Source organism: Podarcis bocagei (genome assembly GCF_964188305.1).
Source record: "Podarcis bocagei genome assembly, chromosome: 3".
Lineage (NCBI taxonomy): Eukaryota > Metazoa > Chordata > Lepidosauria > Squamata > Lacertidae > Podarcis > Podarcis bocagei.
The window spans coordinates 105,858,325-105,875,369 of record NC_138127.1 but is presented as its reverse complement, the minus strand read 5'-3'; the positions used below and the strand labels follow the sequence as shown (position 1 = coordinate 105,875,369).

Here is a 17,045-nt window from a genome sequence, read left to right as displayed (position 1 = left end):
AAAAAGCTCAAAAAAAAAAGGTCAACTGATTTTTACTTTTTTGAAATTTATCTCCGTATGTTGTACCCATCTGCACTCCTGCATCCATCATCTTATCAGGATAGCCGTTCCATACAATGTAGGAACCGGTCTTGTGTGGCACTCAGCTTTTAGAATACCTTCCTGTAATATATCAATACAGTTTTATTATAGTTGTATTTTATAATATATATGTATCGTAATTCTGTCCCATCCCGTCCCCCTCCGTGCCAATATTTTGGTCACTGTCTCGGGTCTACCCGGTCCAGAAAGGTGGCTTATAGATTTTTAAATTGAAAAGTGAAATCAAGAACTGTAATCCCTTTGAATCCTCCTTCCTGGAGCTATATGCACTTAACCTTGATTGGCCTCGGGGCAGGAGAGTCAGTCGACTCAGATTTGCCTATTATTCTGCGTATCACCTGAATTGGAAATGCATTTCCAGACCAAGCCTTATGAGGAACAGTTGAAGGAGTTGGGTACGTTTAGCCTGGAGAAGAGGAGACTGAGAGGAGATTGGATGTTGTTGTTGTTTAGTCATTTAGTTGTGTCCGACTCTTCGTGACCCCATGGACCAGAGCACACCAGGCACTCCTGTCTTCCACTGCCTCCCGCAGTTTGGTCAGACTCATGATTGTAGCTTCGAGAACACTGTCCAACCATCTTGTCCTCTGTCGTCCCCTTCTCCTTGTGCCCTCCATCTTTCCCAACATCAGGGTCTTTTCCAGCGAGTCTTCTCTTCTCATGAGGTGGTCAAAGTATTGGAGCCTCAGCTTCACGATCTGTCCTTCTAGTGAGCACTCAGGGCTGATTTCCTTCAGAATGGAGAGGTTTGATCTTCTTGCAGTCCATGGGACTCTCAAGAGTCTCCTCCAACACCATAATTCAAAAGCATCAATTCTTCAGTGATCAGCCTTCTTTATGGTCCAGCTCTCACTTCCATACATCACTACTGGGAAAACCATAGCTTTAACTATACGGACCTTTCAAATATCTTAAGGGCTGTCCCATGGAAGATGGAACAAGCTTGTTTTCTCCATCTCTGGAAGGTAGGACTCGAACCAACAGCTTCAAATTACAGTGATACCTTGGTTCTCAAACGCCTTGGTACTCAAACAACTCGGAACCCAAACACTGCAAACCTGGAAACAAGTGTTCTGGTTTGCAAACTTTTTTCAGAAGCCGAATGTGCTTTGTTTTGAGTGCCACACTTCCGTTCTGAGTGTTCATGCTGAGGTCTGCCTGTTTTTGCTATTTATTTTGCGTTTTTGTTTTTGCCGCTCTTACGGTTTTGTTTTTGTGACTGTGTGGAACCCAGTTCAGCTACTGATTGATCGATTGATTGTGTGACTGCAGTACATTTTTTATTGCTTTCATTTTATGGTTCAATGGTCTCGTTAGATACTAAAATTCATGTTAAATTGCTGTTTTAGGGATTGTTTTTAAAAGTCTGGAACGGATTAATGCATTTTGCATTACAGTCATACCTCGGGTTACAGACTCTTCAGGTTGCGTTTTTTCGGGTTACGGACCTGCCGAAACCCGGAAGTACTGGAATGGGTTACTTCCGGGTTTCGGGGGTCACGCATGCGCAGAAGCACTAAATTGTGCTTTGCACATGCACAGAAGCGCCGAATCGCAACGCACATGTGCGCAGACGGATTAATCCATTTTGCATTACTTTCTATGGGAAAGCGCACCTTGGTTTTGGAACGCTTTGGTTTTGGAACAGACTTCCGGAACGGATTAAGTTTGAGAACAAAGATACCACTGTACACAAAAGGAGATTCCGACTTAACATCAGAAAAAGCTTTCTCACAGTAAGAGCTGTTTGACCATGGAATGGTCTCCCTCAGGAGGTGGTGGACTCCTTGGAGGTTTTAAAGCAGAGGTTGGATCTGTCAGGGATACTTTCGCTGTATTCCTGCATCGCAGGGGGTTCCTTGCAATGCCACAACTCTATGATTCTGCGAGACCAACTTTTGCTTCCTCTTTCTCTCCCCCTTTCCCTCTTGCTCCTGCAGATTTTTATGACGATTACTCCGAAGGCCGGGAATGCGTCAACTGTGGAGCGATGTCCACCCCGCTGTGGCGGAGAGACGGGACCGGCCATTACCTGTGCAACGCTTGCGGTCTCTACCACAAGATAAACGGCATTAACCGACCGCTGATCAAACCCCAGAGGAGGCTGGTAAGGAAACGCCTAGGCCAACCTAGGATGCTGACTCTGAACTCAGCCCAGAAGTGCGATCTCAGTTTCTGGTGGCCAATTAGAAATTCCCATTCCCTAGTTTATGATATTGCATCATTGCTTGTTATATTTTTGCATGTTCAGACCAGAAACCTCCCCCCTAAATAAATTCACACTTGACTCAAATTTTGGTTTTTGGCAGAATTTAGGCCACAACTTTATTGATTACAGAAAGTGACTGATTGCATAGGCTCTGGTTCAACTAGCTCCCTGCACCGTTGCAGGTAGTGCTGACCCAGGGTTCCAGCATAGGTCAGCCAAGGGTGAACACCTGGATAAGCGGAAAGCCGGGAACGGGCTATCTCCACCACCCAAATGTCCCCCTGGACTCAGGCACGGGCACAACCCCCTCTCAGGGGATGACCAAACCATCGAGTCCCTGGATTCCTTTAATGGAATACCCTTCACATAGGGATGGCGAGAGCGTTCTCCCATCCCTATCACCTGAACCAGAGCCTACCCGCAACCTTACAAGTTGTGACAATTTGCTACGCGGCAGGCGAAACCCAAATGGCACCAGCCAATCAGCCAAGTGGGGAAAATTCCTGCCGTCCCCCTGTCCCAACGACAGACGACACACGACGGCATAGTAAGGTCAAGCGCAAAGCCCTAAAAGTAGGGAGAGGTGGGCGGGAGTTCTGATGCACGTGCCGAAAGAGGAAGCTCTGGGTCACGTGCATGGGCATAAATAGGTCCCTCGAACCATTTGAACTGCATCCCATTGGCCAGATTGCACCCAGCTACGAGGTGTTGTGGCTGACCAATCGTACCCACCCACAACACAGGGAGTCGGTTGTCCAGGTCTCACCACAATACGTGCCCTATTTAAGGGAGGACACGATTTAATACAAAGGTTCCCAACGTGGACAGTAGCGCCCCCTAGTGGCGGTGGGATTACCTAGGAGGCGCTAAGATGCTTGAACACAGTAAAAAGTAAAGTAAAAAAGACAGTAGGCAGTTGCTGGAGATGTAAATGACTATCAAGACTGTGAACATCCCTGGATCAAGTTCATCAGTTTTGTTGAATTAATTAATCTAGTTTTCATTGGATTTTGGAGGAACGTGCAATTGATGGTTGCTGCATTGTTTTATTGCCTTGTTAGTGGGTCGTGCAAACTGACATTCTGAACAACGCATTTGGTAAGGGGTTGCAGGGACAGGAATAGGGTGGGCCCTGAAAACACATGTCTCAGATTTCCAAGGTCAGGGTAAGAAGGGACCCTGAGGATCATCCAGTCCAACCCCCTGCAATGTATTAATATGCAGCTGTCCCGTAAGGGGATCGAACCTGCAACCTTGGCGTTATCAGCACCATGCTCTAACCAACTGAGCTATCCAGGTTGCATCTTCAGCATTCGCAAAAGCCGTGTAGCGAAGAAGCCAGAGGCACCTCTGTGGGGAGGGAATTCCACAACTTAGGGGCCGCTGCAGAGAAGGCCCTGTCCTAGGCCACTCTGGCTGAGCTTCTGAGGGTGAAGGAACGACCAAGGGGGCCCCCTCTGTGGATCTTAATACCTGAGGGGATCTGTAGGGAAGGAGCCGGACTCTCAGATGCTTAGGGCCCGAGCACCTTGAATTGGGCACAGAAACAAACCAGAAGCTGACGCAGCTGTTTTAGAACAGGGGTTTTTGTAAGATCTAGGGGTGACCACAGCCAGGAACCCGATCTCTGCAGACTTTAAAAGGTAAAGGTACCCCTGCCCCCTATGGGCCAGTCGTAACCGACTCTGGGGTTGCACACCCATCTCGCTTAAGAGGCCGGGAGCCAGCGCCGTCCGAAGACACTTCCGGGTCACGTGGCCAGCGTGATGAAGCTGCAGCTGGCGAGCCAGCACCAGCGCAGCCCACGGAAACGCCGTTTACCTTCCCGCTGGTAAGCGGTCCCTATTTATCTACTTGCACTTAAGAGTGCTTTCGAACTGCTAGGTGGGCAGGAGCTGGGACCAAATGACGGGAGCTCACCCCGCCGCAGGGATTCGAACCGCCGACCATACGATCGGCAAGTCCTAGGCACTGAGGTTTTACCCACAGCGCCACCCGCGTCCCTCTGCAGACTTTAGGTATTCTTAAATAAGAATGGTTTGCCCAAGACCACTGGTGAGTTAACAGCCATTTGTTCTCGCTCCCGACCCTTGTTCCTGCAGTCAGCTTCCCGTCGGATCGGGCTCTCATGCGCCAATTGCCATACCACTACGACCACGCTGTGGCGCCGGAATGCAGAAGGCGAGCCGGTCTGTAACGCCTGCGGTTTATACATGAAGCTCCACGGGGTAAGAGCAACGTGCCAAAGCAGAGCATTCATTTTGCAGTCTTTCTGGAGCATGGGATATGTAGTGTACGGAAATGGCTTTTCCTGCGCGTTGGGGAACTATTTTATTTTGTTCAGTCCTTCCATTTGTTTCCTCACCCTCCCTCCACGAGGTAAGAGCGACACACCAAAGAAGAACATACGTCATGCAGTCTCTCTGGAACATGGAATATGTAGTGTACATGGCACCATGGAACTACTGCCCGTGCTTGGCTTTTCTCTGTGGCGTGACATGCGTTGTGGAACTATTTAATTTTGTTCAGCCATAAAATGAAAAGAAAACGCTTATTCAATTAGTGCACAGTTACCGTATTTTTCGCTCCATGGGGCGCACCAGACCATAGGGTGCACCTAGTTTTTAGGGGGGGAAATAAAGAAAAAAAAATATTTTCCCCCCCCAGCCCCAAAGGGCAAAGAAGCCAAGACAGCGAGCAGGATCCATCCCGCTGGCTGTCTTGGCTTCCTCTTTAGCCACGCACAACCTCTCCAGTCGGGGGGCTGGGGCGGGGGAAGTCCGAGCTTCCCCCGACCCCAGCCCCCAAAACAGGCAGCTATCCGCAAGCCTTCCGAGTGCAGCGGGAACTCCTGCTGCGCTCAGAAGGCTTGTGGATACCTGCCTGAAGCCCGGGGAGCGCAGCAGCAGTTGGCTGCAGGCTGCTATCCACAAGCCTTCGGAGCGCTCCGAAGGCTTGCTGATAGCCTGCATTCGCTCCATAGGACGCACACACATTTCCCCTTCATTTTTGGAGGGGGAAAAGTGCGTCCTATAGAGAGCAATAAATATGGTAATACTGTGGAACTCCCTGCCACAGGATGGCCACCAAGCTGAATGGCTTCGAAAGAGGATTAGACAAAATTCACAGAGGAGAGGGATGTTGATGGCTTCTAGACACGGCGACCATGCTCTGCAATTCACAGTTTGAAGCAGCAATGGTTCTGAATACCAGTTGCTTGAAAACCACAGGAGGAGAAAAGGCTATTGTGTTCGAATCCTACTTGTGGGTTTCCCACAGGCATCCAGTTGGCCCTTGTGGGAAAAGGATGCTGGACTAGATGAGCCCTTGGTCAGATCCTGCAAGCACTTCTTACGTTCAGATGTTCATAGATTGTCTTCCTTGCAGTCAGATGAAAACCTGCTACGAAACAGTTCTGCCTCAGTTCCTGGATTTGCAGCCCAGCTCCCGTTAGCCATGGACTGTTGTAATATTGGGAGGGGTTCATGTTCCTGGGTTTTTGTGCATGCTCTAAAAGGTTGGTGTCTCCTTAGGTACCGAGGCCTTTAGCAATGCGGAAGGAAGGAATCCAAACCAGGAAGCGGAAACCGAAGAATTTAAACAAATCCAAGGCGCCATCAGGTGACTGCAGGGTTGCTTGCTTTGCAAAATGTATATACAGCTTCACAGCCCAAGTCAGAAACAATGGAACAATTTGTACAGATCACAGAACCATAGATTTTTAATCCCAACTACAGTCATACCTCAAGTTACGTCCGCTTCATGTTACGTTCTTTCAGGTTACGTCCCGCTGTGACCCGGAAGTACCGGAAAGGGCTACTTCCGGGTTTCACCACTCGCACATGCGCAGAAGAGTAAAATGACGTCACACGCATGCGCAGAAGCAGCAAATCGGGTTGCTCTCTTTTCATGTTGCGAATGGGCCTCCAGAAAGGATCCCGTTCGCAACCAGAGGTACCAATGTAAAGAAGAATGGCAATTTAAGCTGATGGAATATGCGCAACTTGCCAACTCAACATATAATAATATACTAATAAGAATAGTTTATTATTTATACCCCACCCATCTGATGATGATGATGATGATGATGATGATGATGATAATAATAATACCTTTATTGTCAATGTACAACCTGTGCACAATGAAATTAACACAGCCACTCTGGGCGGCTTCCAACAAAAGATTAAAAATACATTAAAACATCAGTCATTAAAAACTTCCCTAAACAGGGCTGCCTTCAGATGTCTTCTAAACGTCAACAAGAAGAACATACACTTAGAAAAGACTGGAAAATGTTTATTGAGTATAGTGGGGGTGGGGATTGTGTACACTTGAAAAAGGTTGGCAGCATTTAGATAAATTCAACCATGTAAATAAGTTTTGATGGATGTAATAATGGAATACTGAATGGTTTAGTTTATGTAAAATGCGCAGGGATCTATGGCATGCCAAATGAACCATGGAAAAAGAAGAAGGGAAGTCATTGATATTTTAAGGTTGTTCAAATGAGTATTCTAAATTGTAAAACAGAAAATTTGAACCACCAGCCTTCTGGTTAACAGCAAAACCCATTGCGCCACACAATGAATATTCCATAAATGATACACAAACATCTTTCCAAACATCACAACATTGCAATTTATGTAATTTCAGCTGATTCCAGAGGACTTGAGCTGCAGTGCTAAAAGCCCAAGGGAGAGCCACCAGATGCCCAGTTTGTTATCTTTGCAAAAGAACGGAAGGCTCCCCACCCCACCCCACCCCGGATGAAAAAATTGACCACAACAGAATCTGGCGCAGTCTGAAGACAGACCTAGTTTAACACATTGTTGTCTTCTCCCTTCTCTTCTGCCATGTCCAGGGTCTGCCAGTAGCGACAGCATCCCCTCGTCCGTCAGCTCTGCCCCCTGCACCACCACGACAACCACCACAACTGCCATGGAAAAAATGCACCCCATCAAAATGGAACCGGGGATCTCCCCTCATTACGGGCACCCGGCGCCCATTCCACAGGTGAGGAAGGAAGGAACCGCTGCAGGAGGAGCGGGGCAAAAGGGAAAGATTGTGGGCCCAACTCGTGCGGCAATTATAGAATCATAGAACTGTAGAATTAGAGGGGACCCTGCAGGTCATTCCTGCAATGCGGGAAGACACCTAAAAGAGACCCTGATGGATGGCTACCCACAGGGCCAGATTCAGCTTTGATGTGGTCCTCAGCTACTGAAGGTAATGGGGCCCTTTATATGTCCAGCTGTCCTTTGTCAATAACAATTTTTGTGTTGAATATATGCTATGTGGTAATTTATGGACCTAACAGGTATCTCAAGCCATTTGCACATGCAGAATGTAGGTAAAGGTAAAGGTAAAGGGACCCCTGACCATTAGGTCCAGTCGTGACCGACTCTGGGTTTGCGGTGCTCATCTCGCTTTATTGGCCGAGGGAGCCGGCGTACAGCTTCCGGGTCATGTGGCCAGCATGACTAAGCCGCTTCTGGCGAACCAGAGCAGCGCATGGAAATGCCATTTACCTTCCCGCCGGAGTGGTACCTATTTATCTACTTGCATTTTGACGTGCTTTCGAACTGCTAGGTTGGCAGGAGCAGGGACCAAGCAACGGGAGCTCACCCCATTGCGGGGATTCGAACCGCCGACCTTCTGATCGGCAAGTCCTAGGCTCTGTGGTTTAGACCACAGCGCCACCCGCTTCCCTTGCACTATTAAGCATATTATTGTGTATAATTGCGAGTTGCTGCTGCTAATTACTTCCTTCCCCTGCGCTTCCATTGATAATCTGTTTTTCTCTCTCTTTCTCTGTTCCACCTCCACACACACCCAAAATCAGGCATTCTCAGTCGCTGCCATGTCTGGACATGGACCTGCTCTTCACTCTCCCATGCCAAGCCTCAAACTTTCCCCACAGAGCTACCCGGTAACTATGAGCCAATCTCCGCAGCCCAGCTCCAAGCAAGACTCCTGGAACAGTCTGGTTCTGGGCGAAAGCCATGGAGACATTATCACAGCATAACTGTCTCTGCACCGCAGCTTCAGGCTCGGGATACAAAGGCGTCTTTCCACCATCAGACAACACCGGGATGCTTTCTTCGTTTCCTTTCGCTTGCTTTCTCCGGCCACTTTCCTGAAGGCTGTAGATCCCGATCCGAGGGCTGGGCGCAGGCCGTCCCTCAAAAGCCTCTCTGAGGCGCATTCTTTCTCGCAAAGGATTCTGGGTACTGTGGTTCGCCCCTCACAGACTCTGGATTCCAAGCAACCTTTGGCAAACTACCATGCCAAAAATCTTTGAGGGGGACAAATGTGCTTCGGAGGTGACTGAAGTGTACACAACCGTTCCAGATCGTGCCGTCGAAAGGTTTTGTTTGGGGGCTTGCTTTGAAAAAGACTTCGGTGAAGTTGCCACCACGCTTGGAACGAACGAGGTCTTCAGTCGCTTCAGAGCCTCGAATGACAACTGCCTTCAGAAAAGCTGACAGAAACTCCAGTTAAAAGTATGTATACACATGGACAAATCTGGCCCTGCAGTCTTTGTCGGCTTTTGCTATTAAATTCCCCACTCTGGCCCAGCAGGTGAAGAGAAGATTCCCTTGTGCTGGCATTCCCTGAAATACAGAATCCTAGAACCAGAGAATTTTAGTGTTGGGACCCCTAAGGTTCATCTAGTCCAACCCGCTGCAGTGCAGGAATGACGATCATTTCCAAGATCTTCCTGGGGCAGGATTGGCTGTGTGAATGTGTTTTCCAGACATCTGATCCTCACTGAAATACCCAAGGTCAGATACCTGCAAGATTATGTGTCTGAGCTGTCAACAGATCTATCCCCTCCGACGGATCTTTCACCTTGCCCAATGTCCCTGGAAAGGCAGCCAGGTTTTTCCACACAGCTTAGTGATCGAATCTTGAAAAAGCAAAGCGATGGACGTGAATTGTGCGAAGGCGGGAGGAGAAGAGAGAACACGTGGACCAAACAATACCCCAATATTACGAGTGATGGGGGGGGGCGGTCAGCAGCTGGCGACCCCCATACACAAATCTGGCTCCTCTCAGTGGTGATATTTGCCTACTCGGTTGCTAGCAGTCGATTCTTTGAAACGAAGGGTGAGTAGACTCACGGGGGACTAGTTGGGGCATTATCCCTTCATGTCCCCCATTCGATTGTCAAAATGTCCCCACCCACAACGCAAAAGAGCACTTGTTGCTGGGCAGGACTCTCGAGTTACCGTCGCCGATGACTGCAACGCCGAATGAATACTTAAGATTTATTTGGGGTTTTCTCCTTCCCTGAATGGAGGACTGCAATCCCATAATAAGCCAGGATGGAAAAGGAGATGCATTGTACAGCAAATGCCACAGATAAACACTAAGTGGGAGACTTCAGGGTCTGGAAAAAGACATGAGAGCTGTTTTGAAAAGCGTGGGACAGAATACCACGGCTGGATACCACGGCTAGTGACTGTCACAAGAGGAATCTCGTGCATCCAGCAGTTTTGCAACTGCCTGCACTGTGCCAGTGTTAATTTAATTGCTTTTCTGACATCTTGATTATGCCTCCTCCTCTTCCTCCTCTCCCCACCCATTGCTATCAATAAATCTTTATTATTATTATTATTTTCATAGCAGCTGTTCCCACCAGGAATGGATCCGAAAGAGGGATTTCCTATCGCCCTTAGGAACACAGGACCTGAGTCAGACCCCCGCTCCATCTTATCTCAGTACTGTTGACACGGACTGGCAGCAGCTCTCCAGGATCTGCAGACTGGGGTCTCGACCAGCCCTATCTGGAGATGCTGGGGATTCATAGAATCATAGAATCTTAAGAGCTGGAAGGGACCCAATGGTCATCTAGTCCAACTCCCTGCAATGCAGGAATCTCAGCTAAAGCATCCATGACAGATGGCCATCCAACCTCTGCTTAAAAATCTCCAAGCAAGGAGAGCCCACCACTTCTGGTGGGAGACTGTTCCACTCCCAAACAGCTCTGACTGCCAGAAAGGTTTTTCCGAATGTTTAGTCGGACTCTCCTTTCTTCTAACTTGAAGCCATTGGCTTGAGTCCTACCCTCCAGAGCAGGAGAAAACAAGCTTGTTCCCTCTTCCGTGTGACAGCTCTTTAAATATCTGAAGGTGGCTCTCATATCTCAGTCTCCTGTTTTCCAGGCTAAACATACCCAGCTCCTTCGACCGTTCCTCATAAGGCATAGTTTCCAGACCATTGATCATCGTGGTTGCCCTCCTCTCCACACGTTCCAGCTTGTCAACATCCTTCTTAAATTGTGGAGCCCAGAATTGGACGCAGTATTCCAGATGTGGTCTGACCAAGGCAGAATAGATTGGTACTATGACTTCCCTTGATCTGGACACTAGACTTTGAACCTTGATTGAACCCTTCTGCATGCAAGGCAAATGCTCTCTCCTTGCGCTATGGCCTCCCCAAATTAAATTCTCTTTCATTCTCACACAAAACGCTCTTGCTTTTTTGAAAGGAAGAGGTGAAACATAGGTCACAGGTGGCGCAGTCCTTAAACAGCAGCTCGCTTGATCGGTGATCAGCTTTGTTTGGACACAACGATTACCATCATTTAACCTACGCTAATCCTGGCATGTTTAAAAACAATATTGCAAAGCTGCTGTTTAAGGCTGGCATTCCCACTCCTGCAAACATCAAGGAGCTATAAAGCGCTTGAGCCGATTTAAACAAAAGCAAGCCCAGCCTTGCCTATCTGAGAGCAAACAGAATGGCTTTATTAAGCTTAATCCTCAAAGCTTTTCGGTGCATTTTACACTTGACCTCGTTCGATTTGGCCCTCCTTTGCAAATCTTACAGGCTTCAGACTGTAATCAATTGATGGAGAAGATGGTTCAGCTCAATCTTTAGATTAAAGTGGTTCAGTCATAGAGGGCATATTTTGCATACAGAAGAAGCCAGATTTGATCCCCAGCATGGCTAGTTAACTGAATCAGATGGCAAGGGATAGAGAAGATATGAGAGTCCCTGGATCAACGTCTTTGGACTACAACTCCCATCAGCCACTGCAAGGCACCACCTTGGCAAACGCTGCCCTAGAGCAGTGTTTCCCAACCTTTTTTGGGCAAAGGCACACTTGTTTGATGAAAAAAATCTCGAGGCACACCACCATTACAGCCCCGTGACGTCAGCGCGCAGCGTCACGCCGGGAGGGACGCACGAAAGTGTAAGTTTCAATTTTTTCCCCTCCCCCTTGCCGGGGAACCTCCAAGCTTTGGGGGTGAGGGGGGGAGGAGGCAGCAAAGCGAGGCAGGAAGGAGAGCGCGGCTTGGCTGGGTGAGCTTTGGCAGGGGCAGGGAATGAGAGCCGCGAGGCGGGCGCTGCGGACGGAGGCGCTGGCCGCCGAGCTCGCAGGCAGCCAGGCAGGCAGACGGCGAGAGCCCCGCGCTGGGCGGCCTCTCCTCGCCGCCGCCGCCCCGCCTCTCGCCGCCCGACTCGCCCGCCTCCCTCCAGGCAACATCTCTCGGCACACTAGTGTGCCGCGGAACAGTGGTTGGGAAACACTGCCCTAGAGAGCTGCTGCCCATCAGACAATACTAATCTAGATGGACACAAACACCTTTCCAGTTATAGTCTTCAGTTCTGCCTCGAAGAGAACTTTTGTCTGGCTCCACGGTTTGGATGTTTAACTGAGGCTGCAAACCTTGTGCGACTCTCCCAGCCGAACCCTGGCTGGCGTTCTTCCTCAGTGGCACTCCCGTCAATCTGAAGGCAGCGTTTGGTTAGCAAGCCACAAGTTAGATCTGTTTGTGCCCAGCGCTGAAACGACAAGATGGTGGCAAAGGCCTTTCCGGCAGGAACGCTTTTAGAAGGCAGGCATATGATTTTTGCCTAAGGTCCATGCATTTCATAAAGGGCCCACTTGCATTTTCTCCAATATTTCAGGCGCTAGGGAGTCCCAAGACCTGATCCCCTTCTGCCACCAAATGAACATTAATTAAAACACATCACAGCTTTTGTAAAATCTCTGCCAAACCCTGCTGGCCAGTTTCATGCAGCTCATTCCCCTTCCCTGAAAGAAACAGTAGTTTTTTCTGCCATGTTTGTGTGGATGGTAGACATTTGTGAGGGGCATTAAGCTTAATCATTTACGTTGTTGAGGGCTGTTGTCCCTTCCTTCTAACATGAAAAAATAGCCTTTGCAGCCTCTGTGGCTGTCACACTTGCAAGGATGAACTCATGGTGTAACTTCTTCCCAGCTAAACATTCCAGGAACTGTAGCAGCTGGGGAGGCTGCAAATTATTTACATGTGCAAGCACAAAATGGGAAGACCAGCCTTCAAACATCTACACTTCAACCCAAATGTCCAGCAGAACATTGGCTGTCATTTTTTGAATGGAATTAAGACTTATAAACCTGTCGGTATGTTGTCTTTCGGTTAAAAGAAAAGAATAAAATATAGATACAGTAAACTGAAAGGAGAATTCCCTGGATGCCTAGCTGCAGGTTTGGGGCGAGTACTCTTTGGTGAGAGAGCCCCAGCAGAAATTTAAAATCACAAAATCATGCAGCAAAGTCAAGCATGGAAACGGAGCCTTTAAAATATCCGCTTCTAAGTTGCTTCCAAAGTCTCCCAATTCCCTTAGCATAGAAAGAGACCATACATTTGGCAAGTCAAAAAATGGTTTACTTACAAACTCTTCAAAGGTTAGATTCATGTGCTTTTCCATACATCAGTCAGAAAACACGGGCAGTCAAACTTAAAATTAGTTCCAAAGTGGTGAAAGTTCCCAAATTAATTGTATAGAAACACAAAGATGGCTTGCTTAAGCCACGCGGTCTCCTTACCGGAAGGGTTCACATGATACAAGTGTGGTGGAAAGTGGGAGAACCGAGAGTTTGATAGCCCTTCCTTTGAATGTGAGCTGAGGTGACCTTGTCAAACCTTGCAGGACAGCATACACTCTGGTCTTAATCTTTCCATGCATTAATTCGAGTTGAGCACGCTGGTTACAAAACCCAGGGGACAGTGCCAGGGTTTGGCTGCATTTTTCATTTTTAAAAATAATGTTTTGCATCATTCAGATGCTTCACTAAGGGAGCCTCCTTTTGTACATATGCGGAGCATGCCGAGATCTGCGGAGACGGAACGGGCATACGCTTTTCATCCCGCAGGGCTGTTTTTTCCTTTCCTTTTTAATATAGTACGTTACTCAAAACGTGTGCCCTAAAATTCAGCTGCGCTGAAAATTTATCCCGTGTTCCAGCTCCAGACATTTCCAGAAGCTTATTATGGGGTGCAGGATTTGTCCTTGCTCTGACAGCTGGTCTGGGGAGAGGGGTGGCTCCTCCTCCTGGAGAGGAGGCAAAAGACAGGCAGGGACCTGATCCATCCCCAGAGGGAGGTGCCATCCATCAGTTTACAGGGGGAAAGAAATTGCTTTCTGAAATTATGAAAGGGGTAGAAAATCTTGGGTGAAATTATCGTGGCTTTTTGCTGTGCATACCTTACTCTCGGGATGCGGGTGGCGCTGTGGGTTAAACCACAGACCCTAGGACTTGCCGATCAGAAGGTCGGCGGTTCGAATCCCCGCAACGGGGTGAGCTCCCGTTGCTCGGTCCATGCTCCTGCCAACCTAGCAGTTCAAAAGCACGTCAAAGTGCAAGTAGATCAATAGGTACCACTCCAGCGGGAAGGTAAACAGTGTTTCCGTGCGCTGCTCTGGTTCGCCAGAAGCGGCTTAGTCCTGCTGGCCACATGACCCGGAAGCTGTAAGCTGGCTTCCACGGCCAGTAAAGCGAGATGAGCGCCGCAACCCCAGAGTCGGCCACAACTGGACCTAATGGTCAGGGGTCCCTTTACCTTTTTTACCTTACTCTCAGGGTAACTGAGGGGTTTGTTTCCTTCTGCAAAAGAATGTGTTGGACTCTTCAGCTTTGCTGTTTGCCTGTGTTTCCCCAAACCTCACGGCATTCTCAACTTGGCTGTCGCATTTGCACGAGAAGGTCAGGTACTCTCTATTCTGGAACTGCTCTTTTTTGGGGGGGTTGCATGAAATTTTATTAACTTTTAAACAAATCCATGTGGATTTTTTAAAAAAAAGTATAAAGGGGAAGACTGCCCTTAAAAACAAAATCAGCAGGCACCCTGATCTCCAGCACTTGGTAGCTGGCTTCCCTAGTTTTCTATGCTTCAGTTAATGCCCAGGGGTAGATGTCATAAGTAAGGCATTGCAGAGGGTTGGACTAGATGACCCTTTGGGTCCCTTTGAATTCTATGAATCTGTGACTCTTTCCATGGGGCTTTTCTTAAAGATAAATAAATCCGGAAGCTCAGGTAACTAGGTAGGCTGCAGAACGCTGGAGAAATGTCGAAAGGGGAAGTGACCCTCCCCGTTGTTTTCATCACTCTCTGCCAAGAAATGCTACACCTGTTGAATTTCCATGTATTTTGTTTTACAAAAGAAAGTGACAGCCAAATTTCGATGTGTTCTAGGTGACCCATGCTGGAGTTTTGCAGAGGATTCAAACCTGTGCCTTTACCATGCCAGGCTGCAGGAGGGAGGTCGTATTACGCAAGACTTCCACTGTGCTGTAAATAAACAAGTTAACAGACACCCCCTGCAGTTAGAAAACTAGCTTATCAGGGAGAGGGCTGGAGGGGAATGTTTCTCCCTGACTTGCTAGTTTTCTACGTGCAGGGAGTTTGAAGCATTTGAATATGTGAGCCCCACCTGCAGGTGGAAGTGCTGGAGTCCAGAAACAGGTTGACCACCTCCAAGTTGAACTACTTTGAACTACAAGTTGAACTTCTTTGAACGTAGTTCGCCCTAGTTGGCAGCCCTGGATGGTTAGGCTAGGGCAAATGACCAGCATCTTTGGGCCTATAAACTGGTTTGTAACCTTAAGTGACGTTCATACCATTTCTTTAATAATAATAATAATAATAATAACAATCCATGTATTTTTAGCATAAGAGTCTGTGGAAAGGTGCTGTTCCAAGAAGATGCTTGTTTGAATGGTCGATGGCGAGGCAGGAGCCCGAACAAGTTTAAGATTATTTAAAGTTATAATATATACGTGTGAATATCTCTCTCTGTATTATGATGCAATATGACTACCGATCTGCATACTGACTTCACCTGTTAGAATGAACGGAAATAAATGGACAGGCATTCATTTCCAAATCGAGAACGTCTTTCTTCTTTGTCCTTTCGCTTCTCAAAATCTCTTTGCTGCAGCGATGAGGTGAGGATGCCAAAAATCCGGAGTTCTGCGCATGCACACGCACACTAGAAAGCAACATTAGAAAGCAACAAAACTCCATAGTACGTACTGCAACTGCGAGCACATTTGCAATGCTAAGCAGGATCTGATATGGTTTCAAACATTTTGCAGGTTGAAAACTCAAATTTTGCACCAAGAGAAACTGAACTCAGAAGTTCAGCATAGGTACATCATTTATGTTGTTTTGCATGATTCATATCATCATCATCATCATTTTTAATTTGTATACCGCCTTTCTATCTTACAATACTCAAGGCGGTTTACAAGCTGAATAAACAAAAAATGTACATCTTATAACAATCTAATGCAATACAAAAATGTGATAATAAAACATAACTTTAAAACGGGCAACCTCCATCAAAAAAGGAACATCCAACAATCATTAGAATAGTATAAAATAATATCAACATACAAAACTTAAACAGAAATCCACTCAACAGTTACAATATCTAAACTATAATCAGTAAAACGGCAAGCCACAGTACATAAAACAATACAAAATAGCTGTCAAGCGTCCCTTATTTGGCGGAACAGTGCCTTATCCCAGCGCCATGTCCCATTGCTGTCCCTTATTGATGAGGCTTGGTTTGGTTGCTGGCTGGGCTTTCTGCCTTTGGCTCAGAGGGGCTCAGAAGTTGAACATACCTGTGCCCGGAAAATCCCTTATTTTGGCTGCTGATCCCTTATTTTCGAGGCTGCTGGCCCCTTATTTTCAAATCTGTAAGTAGACAGCTATGCAATACAATACCCATTGAGAAGTAGATAGTGGGGCATGGCAGCTGGAAGGAGGCCTTGCCTGGTGGAGTCTCTCCCCTCACACCACACCACACCACACCCCCATTATTTAATTTATCGCATTTACAACCCACCTCTCAGTCAATGAGCTCAAGGTAGCATACTATGTAGTAATAGTAATAATAATAATTTATTATTTATAGCCCGCCCATCTGGCTGGTCTTCCCCAGCCACTCTGGGTGGCTTCCAACAAAATATTAAAATACAGTAATGCACCAAACATTAAAAGCTTCCCTAAACAGGGCTGCCTACAGATTTCTTCTAAAAGTCTGGTAGTTGTTGTTCTCTTCGACATCTCTATGGTTTTCCATCCCTCATTTTACCCTCATAACAACCCAGTGAGGTTACGCTGAGCAACAGCAAGTGGCCTAAGCTCACCCAGTGAGCTTCATGGCTGAGTGAGGATTTGAACCAGTATCTCCCAGGTCTCAACCTACTACGCCACATTCGCTCTCATCATACAATTCATTCTGGCTATTTTGCACGATCTCATTCATGAAAAGTGGTAGGATTAGCTCAGGGGCCAGATTCCCTCCTGGAAACTAACCAGGGGTCGCAGGACAGTGGTGGGCGGGGCCTAGATGCAAAGTGGGCGGGGCAACATCTTCGACTTCACTTTGTGCAATAGGCTACATTCCAGCTGGTCACAACAGAATTTGAGGAGGGAATGGGCAA

General features: G+C 47.5%; 1 protein-coding gene across 1 annotated transcript in view; it reads left to right on the top strand.

Moving 5' to 3' along the window:
- Positions 1 to 15,475, top strand: part of GATA4 (GATA binding protein 4) — a 73,597-nt gene extending 58,122 nt beyond the window's left edge. Inside the window, exons 3-8 of the mRNA XM_081188730.1 lie at positions 2,043 to 2,209; positions 4,414 to 4,539; positions 5,845 to 5,932; positions 7,173 to 7,324; positions 8,154 to 11,390; positions 11,864 to 15,475. Coding sequence (XP_081044856.1) covers positions 2,043 to 2,209; positions 4,414 to 4,539; positions 5,845 to 5,932; positions 7,173 to 7,324; positions 8,154 to 8,336 — 716 coding nt within the window. The 3' untranslated portion in view covers positions 8,337 to 11,390; positions 11,864 to 15,475. The remainder of the gene's footprint in view (positions 1 to 2,042; positions 2,210 to 4,413; positions 4,540 to 5,844; positions 5,933 to 7,172; positions 7,325 to 8,153; positions 11,391 to 11,863) is intronic.
- The last annotated feature ends 1,570 nt before the right edge of the window (positions 15,476 to 17,045 follow it).